Source organism: Carlito syrichta, unplaced genomic scaffold (genome assembly GCF_000164805.1).
Source record: "Carlito syrichta isolate Samal-C Ts95f unplaced genomic scaffold, Tarsius_syrichta-2.0.1 Scaffold138451, whole genome shotgun sequence".
Lineage (NCBI taxonomy): Eukaryota > Metazoa > Chordata > Mammalia > Primates > Tarsiidae > Carlito > Carlito syrichta.
The window spans coordinates 546,311-564,816 of record NW_007082547.1 but is presented as its reverse complement, the minus strand read 5'-3'; the positions used below and the strand labels follow the sequence as shown (position 1 = coordinate 564,816).

At 49.4% G+C, this 18,506-nt stretch overlaps 2 protein-coding genes across 6 annotated transcripts in view; one reads left to right on the top strand and one right to left on the bottom strand.

Moving 5' to 3' along the window:
- The window catches only part of ANO7 (anoctamin 7), a 37,430-nt gene extending 32,997 nt beyond the window's left edge, over window positions 1–4,433 (top strand). Inside the window, 3 exon segments of the mRNA XM_008049860.1 lie at window positions 3,525–3,615; window positions 4,039–4,158; window positions 4,359–4,433. Of these exon segments, the coding sequence (XP_008048051.1) occupies window positions 3,525–3,615; window positions 4,039–4,158; window positions 4,359–4,433 (286 nt within the window).
- A 2,743-nt stretch (window positions 4,434–7,176) lies between these two features.
- HDLBP (high density lipoprotein binding protein) overlaps window positions 7,177–18,506 on the bottom strand; it is an 88,678-nt gene continuing 77,348 nt past the window's right edge. For 2 of the 5 annotated variants that reach the window (XM_021708460.1, XM_008049849.1), the window contains exons 20-28: window positions 18,264–18,402; window positions 16,010–16,164; window positions 15,242–15,346; window positions 14,868–15,002; window positions 13,296–13,439; window positions 10,832–11,017; window positions 10,159–10,275; window positions 9,879–10,007; window positions 9,228–9,738 (exon numbers count right to left, since the gene is read on the bottom strand). In XM_021708460.1, coding sequence (XP_021564135.1) covers window positions 9,652–9,738; window positions 9,879–10,007; window positions 10,159–10,275; window positions 10,832–11,017; window positions 13,296–13,439; window positions 14,868–15,002; window positions 15,242–15,346; window positions 16,010–16,164; window positions 18,264–18,402 — 1,197 coding nt within the window. In that variant the 3' untranslated portion in view covers window positions 9,228–9,651. Of the gene's footprint in view, window positions 9,739–9,878; window positions 10,008–10,158; window positions 10,276–10,831; window positions 11,018–13,295; window positions 13,440–14,867; window positions 15,003–15,241; window positions 15,347–16,009; window positions 16,165–18,263; window positions 18,403–18,506 lie in introns of all 5 variants that reach the window. The other 3 variants (XM_008049850.2, XM_021708461.1, XM_008049848.2) reach the window with 2 other exon arrangements.

Below are 18,506 nucleotides of genomic sequence, written 5' to 3'. Positions count from 1 at the left end.
AGTGGCATGCTGCTCACGGCCACTGCAGCCTCAACCTGCTGGGCTCAGGTGATCCTTCTGCCTCAGCCTTCCCAGTAGTTGGAACTACAGGCACACACCCCCATGCCTGGCTAATTTTTTGATTTATTGTAGATATGAGGGCTCACCAAGTTGCCCGGGCTAGTCTTGAAACCCTGGACTCAGGCAACCCTCTTGCCCCGGCCTCCTAAAGTGCTGGGATTACGGACCTGAGTCACCACACCTGGTCCATAATATTTTCTTAAACTCTCATGTTTTGGGGGTTATGGCTCCATTTTGCTCCAGATTTCTTTCCTTCCTTCCTTCCTTCCCTCCCTCCCTTTCTTCCTTCCTTCTTGTCTCAAACTTTTGGGCTCAAGTGATCTTTGTCTTGGCCTTCCAAAGTGTTGAGATTAACAGGCATGAGCCACCGTGCTGGCCATGTGTGTGTCTTTTTCTCTTAAAAGTCAGTCTTCTGGAGTTGAAACGTCACTTACTTCAGTCTCTCTCAGGTTTTAGTAATAAATGTATGACTATAAATTTACTTGAAAACACCCTTTAAAATGCTCATTCTGTCAGTGTTGATAGTACATGTTTTCCTTTACTTGTAAATATTTCATAACTTCAAGTGTGATTTTTTTATTTATCCATGATTTAGTAGAGTAAGTTCCCAAATATATGAGGTTTTCTTTTTGCTTCTTTATAAAAAAAGTCATTTATTCTAGGCCGGGCACAGTGGCCCACTCCTGTAATCCCAGCACTTCAGGAGGTCTAGGCAGGAGGGTCACTTGAGCCAAGGAGTTTGAGACCAGCCTAGGCAACATAGCAAAACCTTATCTCTTAAAAAAAAAAAAAAGTCATTTATTCTAGTTTAATTGTTAGTTTGTGGGAGAACTTAGAGTATAGATAAGTTGTACAGCTCTCACATTTGTCAAAGCTTCCTTATGATCTGGTTACAATGAATTTTTGCCTTACAATTTAAGGTTCTATAATATACCTATTAGATCTGGCTTCTTAATTTTATTGTTAGGATTTTCCATCCCTATTTTTTTTTTCCCCTGCTTGATCTGTCAGATTTTTTTTTTTGAGTTAGAGTCTCACTCTGTTACTCAGGCTGGAGTGCAGTGTCACGCTCATGGCCACTGCAGCCTTGACCTGCTGGGCTCAGGCAATCCTTCCGTCTCAGCTTTCCAAGTAGCTGGAACTACAGGCACATGCCAACACACCTGGCTAATTTTTTGATTTATTGTAGAGATGAGGTCTCGCCAAGTTGCCCAGGCTGGTCTTGAATCTGTGGGCTCAGGCAAGTTATTTTCCAGGGCCGGGCTCAGTGGCTCAGCCTGTAATCCCAGCGCTTTGGGAGGCCGAGGTGAGTGGATTGCCTGAGCCCGCGGGTTCGAGACCCGCCTGGGCAACTTGGCAAAACCTCATCTCTGCAATAAATCAAAAAAATTAGCTGGGTGTAATAGCGTGCGCCTGTAGTTACAGCTACTTGGAAGACTGAGACAGAAGGATCACCGGAGCCCAGCAGGTCGAGGCTGTGGTGGCCGGGAGCTTGCCACTGCACTCTAGTGTGGGTGACAGAGTGAGACTCACACACACACACACACGAGTTATTTTCCCTCAGATCTTTGGAAATATTCTTTTGTGATTCGGCTTTTCTGGCTGGAAGCAGTCACAGTATTTATGATTTTACAAATCATTTTCCTTGATTTGTTTCACTAAAAGGCATTTGTCAAGGTAGGGCTTATTTTTTCACTGAGACTCAGAATGAGTTATTGGCCGGGTGTGGTGGCTCAAGTCTATAATGCCAGGACTTTGGGAGGCCGAGGTAAGAGGATTGCCTGAGCCCATGGGTTCAGGAACAGCCTGGGCAACTTGGCGAGACCTCATCTCTACAATAAATCAAAAAATTAGCCAGGAATGGTAGCACATGCCTGTAGTTCTGGTTACTTGGAAGGCTGGGCAACAGAGTGAGACTGCAACTCAAAAAAAAAAAAAATGAGCTACTGATCTAAAGAGTTATGTCTTGCTTTATTTCAGGAAATGTCTCCTTTATTCCTTCAAATAATACTTCTTTGCTCTTCTATTGTCCTTTTTTGAACTCCCATTAGACATTTGGCTCATTTCTCCTCCATGTCTCTCTTTTTTTTTTTTTTGAGTTGGAGTCTCACTCTGTCCGCAGCCTCGACCTGCTGGGCTCAGGCGATCCTTCCACCTCAGCCTTCCAAGTAGCTGAAACTATAGGCGCGCGCTACCACGCCCGGCTAGTTTTTGATTTATTGTAGAGATGAGGTCTCACCAAGTTGCCCAGGCAGGTCTCGAACCCGCAGGCTCAGGCAATCCACTCACCTCGGCCTCCCAAAGTGCTGGGATTACAGGCTGAGCCACCGAGCCCGGCGCCTCCATGTCTCTTGAGTGCTCTTACATATTCTTATGTCTTTTTTGGCTCTCTCTATTGCATTCAGGGTAATTTCATTATAACTGTCTTCCAATTCCCATAATTTCTCTTCTGTTGTGTTCAGTTTAGCTACTTGAACTTTATCCCATTCATTGAGGGACTTCTTTTTCTATTTTTTTTTTTAGTTGGAGTCTCACTTTGTCACCCAGGCTGGAGTGCAGTGGCACACTCACGCCACTACAGCCTTAACCTGCTGGGCTCAGGTGATCCTTCTGCCTCAGCCTTCCAAGTAGCTGGAACCACATGAACCACCACATCCAACTGATTTTGTTTTGTTTTGTTTTGATTGTAGAGACGAGGTTCACCATGTTGCTCAGGCTGGTCATGAACCCCTGAGCTCAGGCAGTCCTCTTGTCTTTGCCTCCCAAAGTGCTGGAATCACAGGTGTGAGCCATTGCACTTGGTGAGGTTTTTGTTTTTTTTCCCAATGACTATTTTTTAACTTTCTAGATTTCTGTTTTTTTTCTCTTCTCACAAAATTGGCCCTGGTAATGGCTTTCACGGAGTGCAACATGTAAGCTTATATTACAAAATGTAAAAATGTCACATCTTTACCATGTGATGGAAACACAGGAAGATGTGACAGGATAACAAGATGATCACTCAGCCTGAAACAGCAAGTGAAGCTTAATGTAGCTTATAGTGAGGGAGAGCCTTGCTGGGCAAGCACAGTCTCTGAGCAGAGCAGACTGCTGATCTTACAGAGGTCAAGGATTGGCACATTTTTACCATGTAAGTAGGCTGACATCATTTGTAGAAGCATAGATTCATAGGACTGTCACATTTGCTGTTGTGGGGATCCAATGTAGCCCAATGGGGGATGGGACAACCCAGCCCATCCAAAGCAGAATCTACCAGTTCAAGTTAAAGGTATTGTCAGAGTATCCCGTTTGGGTATAATTCTTACTTCAGGCACCTTCAGTGGAGAGCCAGGCACCGAACACCATGGTCTGAGGGAAATGGTGGAAAAGCTGAGGACTGACTCTAGAGGCACCTGACTCTAGAGGCACCTGCCACCAAGCCAGCACTCAGCCCAGCTCCCCCCTGAGTCCTACATTTCCTGCAGGTATCGGGGTTTCCGGGACGATGATGGACACTATTCCCGGACCTACTGGAACCTTCTGGCCATTCGCTTGGCCTTTGTCATCGTGTTTGAGGTAGCCTAGGCACCTACCATTTCCTTTGTTGGCTTCCCTGTCCTTGGCATGATGTCCCCCGCCCATGCTTTGCCTAATCCCAGCATGTGGTGTGAGAGGGTCAGTGTAACCCAATAACTTCCCACTGTCATTTTGGTCAAATTAGAGTTCTTCTCTGCACCTTTGTTTCCCCTGCTGAGCCTTGCCCCTTGGTTGTGGTATGGACTTGAATGCCTTGGGCACTGTGGGAGGCTGCATGGGAGCTCTAGGGGCCCCTGGACCTGAGGGTGACTTCTGCCCCTTCTGGAGGGTCCTGAACAGCTGTTCTGTAGCTCCACCCATATCTGGGAGCAAGTGCTGGAGCCCAGGCCTGTCTAGCCCCGTGAAGGCCACTCTAGGCATTTGTCTTTACCAAGGGGTGGGGTGGGTGCCTCCTATTCCCAGCACGTGGTGTTCTCCATCGGCCGGGTTCTTGACCTCCTGGTACCAGACATCCCAGAGTCAGTGGAGATCAAAGTGAAGCGGGAGTACTACCTGGCTAAGCAGGCGCTGGCTGAGAACGAGGTGATTCCCCTGCCCAGCCTCTGGCCCCCAGCCCTCTCCTTCCCCCATCCTCTAGGGGCACATTTCCAAGTGTGGAACCTAGACTGAACTGGTGGGTGGGCCCAGCCCATGCTTTCCTGCTAGCAGCACGTGGGGTGAGAAGCCTTTTCAGGCACTGTTTCTCATATGGCTCTTCCTCCTCTGCCCTTTCTTGGAGACAGGCTCTCTTTGGAATGAACGGAGCAAAGAATGACCAGCCCCAGGGCTCAGAGTCAAGTCTGGGCCCACAGACCTAGGGTTCCAGGCTCAGCCAGGCTCTCCATTCACATCCCTTCTCCTCTGAGGTCACAGGGGTGTTGCCATCCTGCATAGAGGGGACTGTTCAAGGAACAGCCGCAGCCCACCCACCGCACCCTTGGAGGCCATAACTGCTCCTGGCCCCAGCCTGACTTGTCCCCGACCCCAGCTCAGCCCTACAGGTCACCCCTTGGGGGTTCCCAGTCCCCAGCAGCAGTGCCTGGAGGATATCCAGAGGCCTTCAGGGGAGCTGCCGTCTGCTGAGCCCCATGAGCCAGTGTCCTTTCTCTCTTTTCCTCAAGGTGGTGGCTCTGAGATGCTGGCTTCCGTTGTGCCCTCATCTCTGGGCACACTGCCTACGTCTCCCCAGCCCCCAACTCTCCACTCACAGAGCCTGTCCCTTAACTCACAAGGCCCTTTGTTTCTCAAACCGAAGCCCAAGGGGCCCCTGCAAGCACCCCCTGACTCTGTCCCGTGTTGGCCAGGAGGTGGCCTCCCCACCAACCCCTCAGCCCTCTAAACACAACACTTCTGCCAATCAGGCTGGTGGACTTTGGGGTCCTTAATGTCCCTGGTCATGATGCTGACCTTCTAATGGTGCAGTGCAGGGCCATCCTCTCTTGTACTCCTTCAGACCCACCCTTATCTCTTCCTGCCCTGCCCAGAGTCCCCACCTGAATGCCTACATAACCCAGCTCAGACTCTGCACCCTGTGTACCCAGGACACAGCAGGGGTCATCTCGTCCGTCTCTCCATCCCCAATTACCCAAGTCCTCTTGATTATTCTCTTGCGTTTCTTGAATCTGGCCTCCTTTCCATCCGGGCTACTATCAACAGTCTCTGACAGTGTCCCTTTAACTTTCTCTGGTGGCAGTCACATTAAAACAAAATTTCCCTCTATCTGGCTTCCTGCTGCTGGGCCAGGGCCACGCGTGCTCTTATCACCTCTGTTTCTTAGGACCTAACACATGGCACACACCCAAATGGGGAAGGTTTTGGAATGAGATTTTTTTCCCTTGTTAAAGTTGAAAACTTGGGAGGAAGGTGTATTTCCATAACATTTGGTGGATCTTCTTCCAGTTTCTGTGGGTTCATACGTAATTGTTTCTAAACTCAATCACAGCAGGACACACAGTGTTGGTTTTGCTGAGTAGCTGCAGGAATTTTTCCTGGTCGGCTTCTCTATCAACTTGATTAACTGCTGTGCTGCTCCACCCACATTTCCTAATTTAGCTGTCCATTACTGTGGGATTGTAGCTTTTCTGTTCCTTTGCCATTACAGATTATGCTGGAATAAACAACCTTAAATACATCTGTGCTCATCTTTATTGACTTCCTTAGGATACAGTTCTAGAAATGTAACTGAAGTGTCAAAAAGCATGTGCAGATTTTAAAATGCTGTGATGCCTACTGCCAAACTTACTCTCCAGAAAAGGCCTCCTTCTATAAACAACATTCAACATTTTTAACCTGAGTAGACACTTGACCTTAGAGGAAACCATGCTTGTCTATGGCATTTCTTTTGTATTTTTACTTGCTTACCAGCTTTTAAGAGCATCATGTTCTGCATTTGGGTCAGAGCTCCTTTGGTAGGGATAAAGGACTCTAGAGGGCACGGGGCTGGACACCGTTGACAGGATACCAACTACACACACCTGCCAGGCAGTGTGAGCCTCGGGCACTTTACACAGAACTCAGCCATTCCATATGTGCCTTCACCAGATAATCCCTTTATTACAAAATCTACATGTATTTCCTTCCAGCTGGTTTTTTTTTTTTTTTTTTTTTTTGAGTCGGGGTCTCACTCTATCACCCAGGCTGAAACACAGTGGCAAGACACAGCTCACTGCAGCCTTGAACTCTGTCCAGTGATCAAGCAATTTGCTACAATTGATCCACTCTGCCAGGCCGCTGCATTTTTGGCTGAGTCTTTCTGCAAGTGTGGGGTGCATATTTAGAACAGCATATTTAAAACATGTTTGGTTTTAATGGGAACTGCTAAACAATGTCCCAGGTGGTGACCAGCCCACTTTCAGCAGCAGAGGATACCCATTCTCTTGCTCTGTTGACTCTTCCCTGTACTTTTGACCACATGGATGACTGTAGTGTCTCCTTCCCCTCAGCCTCCCTCGGTCCTTCTCCAACTGAGGCCTCTGCCTGTCCCCTTTCCCTCCTGCTCAGCTTACCACCACCCATGAGCTGGAAACTGCCCCAGTGCCCAGCATCTGCTTGAGCACCAAAAGCCTTTCCTGGAAATGCCACTGAGGTTTGCTGATAGTTCAGGCAGAATTCTGAGCTAAAGGAAGTGGCAGGTTTTACATAAGAACTGTACTGCTCTGTAAGGACAGCTATCTACCCTCAACCGTGAGAGCGTTCTGGGGCAGCCACTGACTGGGACTGGGTGGTGGCTAGGAGACAGAACAGGCCATGATCCCCTCACTAGGACCACCACTGGCTTGTGCCACACACACACCTGTTCTAGAAATATAACTGAAGTGTCAAAAAGCATGTGCAGATTTTAAAATACTGTGATGCCTACTGCCAAACCTACTCTCCAGAAAAAGCCTCCTTCTAAACAACATCCTCACCAACATTTTTAACCAGAGGAGGCATCAAACACAGTATTGAGAACAGCTGGGGGAATCACACTAAAGATGAACTATCCACGGATGTCCAGGTACCATTCAAGAATCATAGGAATAACACACAAGTAGCATGATAAATGAGGTCCAGCACACTACATCTGGTTTTGGGTTTTATTTTAGAATTTATAAAATTCCAGTGTCATCCATATTCATGACCCTTTACACATGTTTGCATATAATCTCCAAATTCCAAAGTTAAGGCCAAGGGATGGATTGTAGCTATGGAAACATATGATATGGAAGACATTCAACAAGGAGGAAAAGGACACACATTCCTTATCCCTGCCCAGGGCTCTCCTGACAGCACCGAGGCTTAGGGAGACAGGCCTGGATACAGTCATTTCATAACCTTCATTTAACATTAAAAAGAAAAAAAAAAAAAAAAAAAGAGACCCCTGAACAGCTTAGGAAAGGGATTGCATCTAAGACGTTTAGCAATACACAGAGATGTGCAAAAATCTGTTGTGAGAATTTAAAATTTATCTTTGGGGGGGAGGGTATAGGGGCCAGATGTTGTAGGAGATCAGGTTGGGATAGATACCAGAGGGAGCTGGAAAAACCAGGGAGGGGATGCAAGTTCTAAAACTCATGCAGATGGGAAAGAGGTGACAGTCCTTCCCCTACAAGGCTCCCCAGTCAAGATGGAGGAGACAGTTCTGGGAAAGGCAAGAAGCACCTTGCCTTCTTTCCTGTTTCTATCAACTCAACCTAATTCAGGGTCACCCAGGCTATTCCGCTGAAGGAAATGTACTTTCGTATCCCAATGTATGATTCCTAGAAAGGGGCATAGTTAGGGCTGCTTGAGCTAATGGGGACCTTGCCAAGGCAACTGAAGTTAGACTTGGGTTAAGCAATTCTGGGTCTATTTAGGAATTCCCGAGTCTAAAGATGACCAAGCTTGAATTACCAAACTGAGTGAGAAACTTTGGGTGTAGGGTGTCAAGGCAGAAGTGACTGTCCCCAGGAAAGGGCTATGAGATGGATGGGCACAAGTCAGCTTTTCTAGAACTCAAGTATCTGAGACAGGACAACTTGTTAGTGGCTCAGTCACCTCTGTGGAGAAAGAGGCAGGGATGGGAAGACCAAAAGACCCAGAGATCTAGGACACAGGCTTGGTCCTCACATGACACAGATGCCTCTGTGTGGGACCACCTTTCCTCTGAGGGTAGACCTTCAGCAAGGCTGGCTGGGGGCACCTTTGCAGGCAGGGCTGGTGATCCATAACTCAGAATTACCTGCCACGCATCTGAGGAAGCATGGACCCTCCCTTTGCTAGCATGGGCTCTCAGCACCTGCTTGCTGGGTCCTCACTCTGCTTCCCTTTGTGGATCATGAAGCCTGCCACTCAAGGCCAACCAGCTGGGACCTGCACCTGGGGCTTGCAGGCAGCACCCAGGCAGTCTGGGCTGGGGGTGGAAGAGTACCCTCTGGACTGGCCCACTGGCCACTGACACACCTGTGGGTGAGGGAGGGTGCCAGCCTGGAGCTTCGGCACATAGCGCCCATGCCAAACTCGTGGCAAACCCACAACCACCAGAAGTGTCTAAATCAAGAACAGCATATGGGGTGGCACAAACTACACAGGAGACCACTACCACGCCGGCTGAGGTAGAAAGAAGGCAGCTGAACACATGGTGTCCAGGGCAGGGGAGCTGCAGGTGGTGAGAACAAGCCGAGCTGTTACCTAAAAGCAAGCTGCCCCCACCCAGGATAAGTGGATGGCCCCCACTTCCCCTGCCCCTGAGCATGTCTCAGGTCACAGCAGATACTGTGATAGCCACAAGGGACCCAGATGGTACACACACAACCTCACCTCCAGGTTCTGCTCACCAGACCTCAGCCGAGGGTGCAGCAATGGGGGAAGGTGGGGTGGGCGGGCTGAGTGGGTGGAGATCCTTAGTGCTTTCAGATCCCACAGCAGGTAAAATCAGGACTGTTTGAGAACCCAAGTCACCCTCTGCCTTTTGGGTCCCCTCTAGCTCTAGGACAGCAACCTACCACTGTCCAGAGCCAGGCCTTCCTCTCACACTGTCATCTGTGCTAAGGAGGCTTTTGGCAGCTGGAGGAGGCTGATTGCACTCTACAAAAAGGAAGGTCTGGACGACAGGCAATGGGCAGGAGGAAGGTGGGAAAGGAAGAGGGCAAACGTTTTGGCTTTTATAAAGTCAAGGAAATTTATTTCCTGAGGTCATGACACAGGAAGTCGAATCCTAGCCACAGCTGAGGAGCTCTCGTAATGAAGGTCAGAGTGCTGACTGACATGCTGGGTGGACCAGGAAGCTGGAGTCTGTGTTATCACGAAATGCTCAATTACCTTTGTTTAGTGTTAAAACAGTGGAGCGCCCAGAGCCAAGTATCAGGGAGCAGATCCTGAGCATGCACTGGGTGTCGACCAGGCCCCAAACCGGCCGCACACAGAGCCGGCCATGCCAGGCTTCACTGTGAGACCTCGGGAGGGGGAAGAGCGTCAACAATTTACGGAGGCTCCAGCCGCTGGGTCAGATTGAGACAAACCATTGTTTGGTGGTTGGGTTCGGGTCAGCAGGCTGGAGAGGTTTCTGCTTTTTGATCATTATCGTTTGGGACCCCAAGGGAGGGTCTTGGGGGCCACCTGAGCCCCAAAGCTGGGAAATTCCTCAGAGCTGCTCATGTCAGGAGCCTGTACAGAGAGAGGACACAGCTTCAGTAGGGGTCACTTGCCCTGTTCTCAATGGCTTCCACAGTAGTTGCACCCATGGAACACTGAGGACATAGAACCCACCCGTCTCCCCCAGGAGAGCAGAAGAAATACCATCTGACCTTCTCACTGCTATTGGCAGTCCAGGGCGCATCACGCACCACAAAGCCTCTGGATGGTGCTTTGGACTCCTCGTGTACCTGAGGCTTCATGTACACCTGCAGGGCCTCACTGTCCACCACATCTGCCAGCTGCAGAGCACAGAGTGGAGACAAGAGTCAGGCTGCTGAGCCTACTCTAGCACCCCCGGGGAGGTACATTTGGCCCCACCACCTGCCCACCCCTGCATGTGCCAGTCAGAGCCAGAGGCCTCCCTGAGGGCCCCGCCCACCAGGGACTCACGTATTCCTCTTCCAGGTTGAGGATGTGGTCAATGGCTTCCTCCACATTCTCCGGGAGCCCCGTCACAGTGACGCAGTTAGGGTCTGGGGCTCCACTCTGTGGAAAGCGAATGTCCACCTGGAAGGTGCATACGATGTCAGCTGAGGAATGAAAACTTTTGGCCAAAGGGTCACAGTTATGTCTACCTCTAGCAAAGAGTTTTCCCTCTGAGCTAGTGAAAATTTAAAATCTGGTTTTCACAGTTGATCCCTCAAATAAGTCACCCTCACATCAAGTTAAACCAGTGCATTTCAAGAGCAGTTCCCCAGAAGACAAGGAGCAGGGTACGGGCTGTGCACTGCTGTGTGAAGCTCCCATCTGTAGGTTAAGAAACCTGCTGGGTAACCTGTGAGGTTATGTCCAGCCTTGCCTTCCTAATGGGCACCGCAGGGGTGCTACCTCTCAGCCCACTGCCTGGAGGCAGCACTGTCGTCTGTACTGACCAGCCCTGAAGACAGGGCAGCGAGCATCCTAGGGTGCTTTACCTTAGCACCTAAGAGGACGGCTACACCCTCATCTCCCTCCTGACTCTGGGTGGTCAGCAGCTTAGACAGGAAGATATTAGGCTGCCAAGCAGTCGCTGGGGAGAAGGGGATTCTCATATGCTGTGCTTCCAAGTCAGTTCAGGGCTCACCTTAAATTCATCCATGATTTTGCGGATGGCTTTGCCACGGGCACCAATGATACGGGCATGAACACGGTGGTCCAGGGGGACGTCCTCGGAAACCATCTGTTCAAGTTCACCCACAATTCTTAATATAGCATCCCGGGCAGCTTCTGTATTCTTTTCATACCCTGTAATGGTAATTTGGTCCTGGGACTAAAAAAGGAGAATGAAGTCAGAAAAGAGGGGATGACTTGTTGGGATTCCCAAGATGGGCAAGTGCTGGCCCAGACATGAGTGAGACAAGGAAGCACAGACACATGGATGCTGAGCGCCATCAGGCCTCACCTGAGGGGGAAACACTCATCAGCTCAGAAAAAGAAAGTGAAAAACATAATGGCTAATTTAAAATGACACAGGATAACATCTACTTAGCTCCTGCCCCTTCCCAAACCCCACCAAAAAGGTCACCAATTACAGGACTGAAAAGGACACCTGCCTACAAAGACAAAGGAGAGATGCTGATAGGTGAGAGCTCTAGATCCAAGGACAGAGGGGCAAAGACGTCCCCCAGTCCCTTGGCCTCCTGCTTCTTTGCCCGTTCAGGCTGTGCTCTGGAGAAGCCTCTGCATTGGAGACTGGTTGGCTGGCTGTCCCTCACCCATGGCAAGGCCCTCCCTCACTCAGAGCCTGGCTTCTCAGGTCTCCCTCAAACCATACAAATGGGCAAGAGACGCCACCAGACTCAGACAGAGGGTGAACAGGACAACCAGACAGTTCAGGAATGTAGAAGAAAATAGGCAAATTGTAATCACACTCTCTAGGACAGGAAAAAACAGCACATCCACAATATAAGAACAACACATAACAGAATTGGGAAACAAGGACAAATGCCTGGAAAGGAAATGGAAGAACAGAAAGACCCAAGCTGGGAGAGAAGGAAAGTCCTCCTGTCCAGACTGAAGCAAATGTCACACAGTGGGAGGAAGTGGGTCCCACCCAACACCGGCCCAGTAGAGCCAAGAACCTCTACTAGCCATCACTGCTGCCAGTAACAGAACTTGACAAATGGAAGTATAATTCTCACAGGAAAAAGCTGAGTATGAAAAATAATGTGGTCATGCTACCAGACTTGGCTCATGGTATATTAACTGAAATAGTCTAAATGTTAAAAGATACCTTAAAAAAACTGATAGTTATATGCAAAAGTAGAGGAAAATAAAAGGTGGTGAGGGTAAGGGGTTTAAAAGAGCTAAACCTGCATGATAAAGATTATTACAAATTATTGAATGTACTTGGGGAGGAAGGACTTAGGAGCAGGAGGAGGAAGCATGGACTGTAGATGATCCCTCCTGTACTGGCTGATTTACTGAAATGATGTGTGTGAGAGACTCAAAGATTCAAAAAGAAACAGGAGGCTAGGGTATCACAGAAGGTGAGGTGGTGGGAGTAAGATGAGGCAGGGTAGCTGGGCTTGGTGGCTCAGTCTGTCATCCCGCGCCTTGGGAGGCTGAGGTGAGTGGATTGCCTGAGCCCACGGGTTCAAGACCCGCCTGGGCAACTTGGTGTGACCTCATCTCTACAATAAATCAAAAAATTAGCCGGGCGTGGTAGCACGCGCCTGTAATTCCAGCTACTTGGAAGGCTGAGACGGAAGGATCACCGGAGCCCCAGCAGGTCGAGGCTGCGGTGGCCGGGAGCGGCCACTGCACTCCAGTCTCAGTGACAGAGTGAGAGTCCAACTCAAAAAAAAAAGAAAAATAAAAGATGAGGCAGGGTGTGGTCCACAGAGATGCCCAGGGATCTGCTGGTAGAGGTTCCAGGGAACCGTTTCTGGGAGCCGGAGTGACTGGCCACCAAGGTGTGCTGGGCACCCACCACATGCAAGGCTGTGTCGGCTCATGTCCAGTGAGTGGACGCTCTAGCAGGGCAGCCTGGGAGAGGGAGGGAAGGCCCACATGTATGTGAGAGTGGGGGTGTGAGGTGAAATGGCACTGCCTTTCACTCTGTTCTTGAGTGCAGCAGGCCATGAAAGTCAGTGGCTGGGATGCTGCAATGTGGAGAAAGTAACAAGTGGAGTTTACTAGGGACCATTCAGCCAGCACAACAGAGCGTCTACCTGGGGCTGCAGAGAAGTCAGACTCTGGCAGTTGTTTCATGTCCACCTGCTTCCCAAGAGCCCCTTGGGAGCCTCAGGCCCAGGTGATGGGTGAATGAGCTATACATATAGGTGTCCCTACTCACCTGCTAGGAGAGGCAAGGGAGAAGATGCCCAAGGCCCCAAATAATACTTGGTGCTGAGGATGCCTCACCCACTGGCAAATGCCAAAATGTGGCCAAAACCCCAAGCTGAAATCAGATCCTTAGAGACCTGCCACTCTGAACCAGGCACAAGTGTTTACTGTTCCCAAGTCAAGGCAAAGGTCACTAGGGGCCTATCTGATCTCAGTGTGCTCGCTCCAACCATGGCTACCACCTGAGTGGTCATTCTTACCTGGGTTCCATCATCCTTATCAGGAAACTGGATGTTCACATCATGCTCCAAGCGGATTTGGGTGATCACTGCCCCCTTTCTCCCAATTATTTTGGGATGGTATTTGGGGTCTACAATGACACTCAACTTGAAACTCCTTAAAGCCTACAAATGAAACAAGTGAAAATGAGGCAGAGTTGAACCATCCCGTGGCCCCAGTCTCCCTTCCACCCTGGTGCTGGGATACATCTGCTGAAGCCTACGAAATCAAAGGAAGACTCCTGTTTTCTGTTAACCCCTGTGGTCCAGCATAGTTAGCTATCTGGTCTGACCCCTACCACCTTCCATCTTCTGCTAATAATGAGAACCAGAGGACTTGATTGCCCCATACAAAGCATATAAATTCTCCAACAAAGGGCATGGACAAGGGTCTTGTTAGTAACTGAGGGGGAGGACTGTGCTCAGGAACTGATAGGGCTGGGCAGTGAGTCATTTGAGCTTGTGGTCCTACTTTCCTAATCTGTGAAGCAGAGATCTGGTGAATATGAAGAAAATATTCTAGGTCTTGTAGGGCTAGGGTACAGAAGCAGGCCAAGAAGAGGGCAGCAAAAGTACCAAGGGACAGCCCCTGGATGTCCATGGCCAAACTCTAGAGCTGGCTAGAGGACAGAACATATCCAAAGTCCACATGGGGCACACTGATTGTATGAATAGGTTTATGAGCTCTGCTCCTTCACTAGACTCTACACACTAACTGGAAAAATGGAAAGGTATGGCCTTTGGTGAACAGTCAGTCACCCCTAGTACAATTTGCTTTAAGTTTCCAGAATACACTCTCCCTCTGCCTTGTAGTGCATCACTCATGTAATCCCTCCAACGCCAGCCCTCCAGAGGCAAGGTGGGGTCTCATCCCTACTTAGCAAGCAGTCACTTTTTCTTCAGCTTGTGGCCACCCCATGCTGGAGATCAGTGGGGCCCCTGACACCCACCCTGACTTCATGGCACATGATTAGGAGCCTCCCCTAACTTTTACTTTTCTTATAAAACCTAGGTACCACATTTAGATTTTTTTTTTTTGAGTTGGAGTCTCTGTCACCCAGACTGGAGCGCAGTGGCACGCTCTAGGCCACTGCAGCCTCGACCTGATGGGCTCTGGCAATCCTTCCACCTCAGCCTTCCAAGTAGCTGGAATTACAGGTACATGCTACCAAGCCCGGCTAATTTTTGATTTATTGTAGAGATGAGGTCTCGCCAAGTTGACCGGGTGGGGCTCAGGCAATTCACTCACCTCGGCCTCCCAAAGCGCTGGGATTACAGGCTGAGCCACCGAGCCTGGCCTCTGATTTGGTTTTAAGAGAGACCGCAAATTAACACAGAAGTCTAACTTTGTCTGTTTTATATTAAAAGAAGAGTCATACTCTTAGCTCACTCCACAGTAAGACTTCTGGAAGTGGCTGCACCCTGGCATTGCCTGGGTCTCGCCTCCAGCCAGTCAGGTATAACTAGAAATCTGTAAGAGTTCACCTACATCCTAAAGTGTGCCCAAAGTGGAGAACTGTGGCTCTGGGCAGACCCCCCACATCTCCCGCTCACCCGGTCCTCCTGTTCGGCCTGCAGCTCCTTCACACGCTCTAGCAGCCCAGTCTTGGCCCGGTCCAAATTTGCAACAAGGCCTGTGATGGCGATGATGTCAGACTGCAGCTCAGGTGCTGGGACATGTATGTTCACCTATGTGGAGAGGGCGCTGACCTGATGTCTAGGACCCACAGAGTGGGAAGGAGTCCATCTGACCCTAGGATCCAGAGGGAGGGAGAGGGAAGCCCAACCACCATAGAAGAAAGTCAGTGCTCAATCAGACAGAGCAGTAGGAGGTGGAACCAACTGGAGGCTGATGAAGGACAGCAGCACTCAGGAGAGGATATGAGAGCCCACTCCCATGACATGGCCTCCAGGGAAAGGGGTCTAACCTCAAACTCATCCATCATCTTGCGGATCCCACTTCCTTTCTGCCCAATGATGTAACGGTGAAGGTCAAAGGGCACCTCCACTTCAATGGTGACAGGAACCAAGGCCTATAGGGAAGATGGTAATATTTAGGCTGTGGGAGCTGAGGGCAGTAACCCAGTAAATCCAGTAATGGCTCCATGAAGCACAAGGGAAACAGTTCTATGATAGCACTATGTCTTGACTAATCATGTCACCAGGAGCTTTAATTCAATAAAAGAGATTGAAAAGAGAATTAGGAACCCAGTTTTTAGGCTAATGCTGGCAGATAAAAATTTCAGACGTTATACCCCAAGCCTATTCTTCTGAATTAGAGCAGTCCCCTTGAAGCCTGCTTGGAATGAAAGGACTCCTGGCACGTTCCTGAGGTCATGATGGATGTAGCCAAAGCCCAGGGGACTCTGCTGGACCACTGCCAACCTGCTCTGTCTCTATTCAAGCCCCAACACACCATCCGCACCACCCTTGTCTGTCTCTCTCCACTCCAATGTAATTTTGTGTACTGTGGCACTGCAGCATTTAGGGCAGCACCCACCACCTGGGTGGCGTTCAACACCCACCACACAGATGGCTCATCTTCACAAGTCTGAGCTAAGTCTTCAGGGGGAAAACTGAGGCTGGAGGTCACATCTGATCCACTGCAACTGAGATCCTTCCGTTCAGACCACACCTCTCCCCCAGATATCCACTGACTGGCACCTTAGGGGAGGAGAGAGAGGGGTCAAACTCACCTCCAGGGCTTCCTTGGCAGCCTCGCACTTTTCTTTCCGGCCAGAGATGATGATGATGTCACACCTCCTTGGAGAGCCGGGGTCAGCCTCCTTGGCCTCTCTCCCCTCCGCAGCTTCGTCCCCATTCTCCTGGACAACTGGCTCTACACTGTGGACTAGGGAAAAAGGGACAGTTGATAACTGCCAAAGATACTCCATGTTTTGTTCAGAATCCTTATGTCTGTTAAGTATCTACTATGTGCTGGGTGGAAAAGGGAGGGAAGAACCTGCCTGTCTTTCTTAAGGGCCCCGTTGGGGCAGAGAGAGAGTCCCAGGCCTGGGGCAGGCACTGAAGGCCTTGGGCTGTGAGCTCTGTGTTCACCTTCCTTACCCTGAAATGGAGCTCAGGGCAACTATGGCAGAGGTTTGAGATTTAACAAGTCACAGAAGGAGCACAGACAGGCCCAGTGCCATGTGGAGCTTGACCATGAGGCAGTGGGGAGGGCTTTAAGAGATTTAAGAGGGATAATTAGGGAGAGGCCAACATAAACCAGCTCCTTCCTTATGCCACACAGAAAGAGCCCCAAGAATAAAAGGGTTGGTCAACAGGACACAGAAGCTGGCTAGAGGAGCCCCCACGGCCACACTGGAGACAAAGAGTGCAACAAGATAAACACCGGAACAGTATTTACCCAGGGAGTAAGACAGAATTCAGGAACCCAAGTGTTGTAAATAAATGAGTAGAGCAGACTCAATAAACACACCTGCCTAAAGTAAGCATGCTCCTGTGGTAAGGCAGGTGGGGTGGAGGCTCTGCTCTGAAGGAGGCTTCAAAACTGACAAATCTAAATACCGACTATTTATTAGATAGCAATTAGATAACAGAATTACATATTAGATCTGATTCTGATAAATGTGCTACTAATTATGCAAGAGAATGTCTGTTTTTAGAAAAAGCTAACATATGTAAAAGGGAGGGGTTAAGGAAAAAACTGGTGATTTTTGGATAATGAGCACACAAGATATATCTTTATACTATTCTGTGCAATTTTTTTTTTTTTTTTTTGAGTTGGAGTCTCACTCTGTCGCCCACACTGGAGTGCAGTGGCCGCTCCTGGCCACCGCAGCCTCGACCTGCTGGGCTCCGGCGATCCTTCCACCTCAGCCTTCCAAGTAGCCGGAATTACAGGCATGCGCTACCACGCCCGGCTGATTTTTTTTTATTTATTGTAGAGATGAGGTCTCGCTGCCCAGGTGGGTCTCGAACCCGTGGGCTCAGGCAATCCACTCACCTCAGCCTCCCAAAGGCGCGGGATTACAGGCTGAGCCACCGAGCCCGACTCAATTTTTTTTTAACATAACATGTTAACAAAACGTAGAAGTTCAAAATAGCTACCTATTTAAGTATGAAACATAAATGAGGTACAATATTGTATTAGTTTCCTACTCAAAATAGCCTGTATTCTCAGAAAAACAGAGAGCTATGTATGCCATGCTTCCTGGATGCCATGATAGACAACATCAAGTAAACTCAGCAGGCTGCAGGTCACCTGCTAGCCCAGACAGATCAAGTAAGCCACAAAGAGGAGAAAACACCTTTTGTTTCACATATGCAAAGCAAGTGGGAAGGAGGAGTGACCATCCCTGCATCCCACAGGTTACCTCCCCATCACCAGTCATGTTGCTCATATCAACCCTGTCCCAAAGGTCACCTGTGTACCACCAACCACATTGGCTCTTCTTGCTCCCATCCACCCTCCGCTATCACTGGGAGCACAAGCAGAACTAGGTGACAAACAGTGTACAAAAAGCTCTAGAAGAGCTGTCAGTCACCTGGATAGCACCCTCCACACCATCAGAGGCTGCAATTGCCTGCCTCACAGGGAACATATCTGGCAATGTGGAGTGTGGAGAGAGAAGGCTGCTCTAGGCAGAGCTTATGAAACTTCATCATACATGTAATCCAAACGATGTTGTGAGTAATAGTGCACCTGGACTTGAGGCTTCCTGTGGGTGAGGTGCTGCGCATTTCTGGTCTCATCACCCATGTCTCTTGGGATACATGAAGGGTACCTTGTCATCCCATGAAAATTGACGTGGTCCAACCTTTAAAGACCAGGGAGTTAATGCTAAGCCTCTGGAAGCCCACAGAACACAAGGATGGCTGGTGTTCCAGCAAAGAGCCAGGAGTAAGCTTTACCAGGACACATGACAGCCCCTCACACGGGGAAGGACACCATAAAAGAATCAGCACAGGTTCAAACAGGGGACCCACCTGGATTCTCCTCTCTGTCTGGGAATTTAATTTGAACACTGAAATCCCGAGTAATCTGCTGGATTCTGGAACCTTTGGGACCCATGACAGATCGATGGAATTTCTGGGGTATAGCACATTCTACTGTCACCTGAGCTTCCTGGAGGGAGGCACACACAAAAAAGAAAAGAGCAAAGATTAAATTCCTTTGGGCCTACTTACAACACTCTTCTTCACTTTTCCAGTTTGGTAAGCCACTTGTTA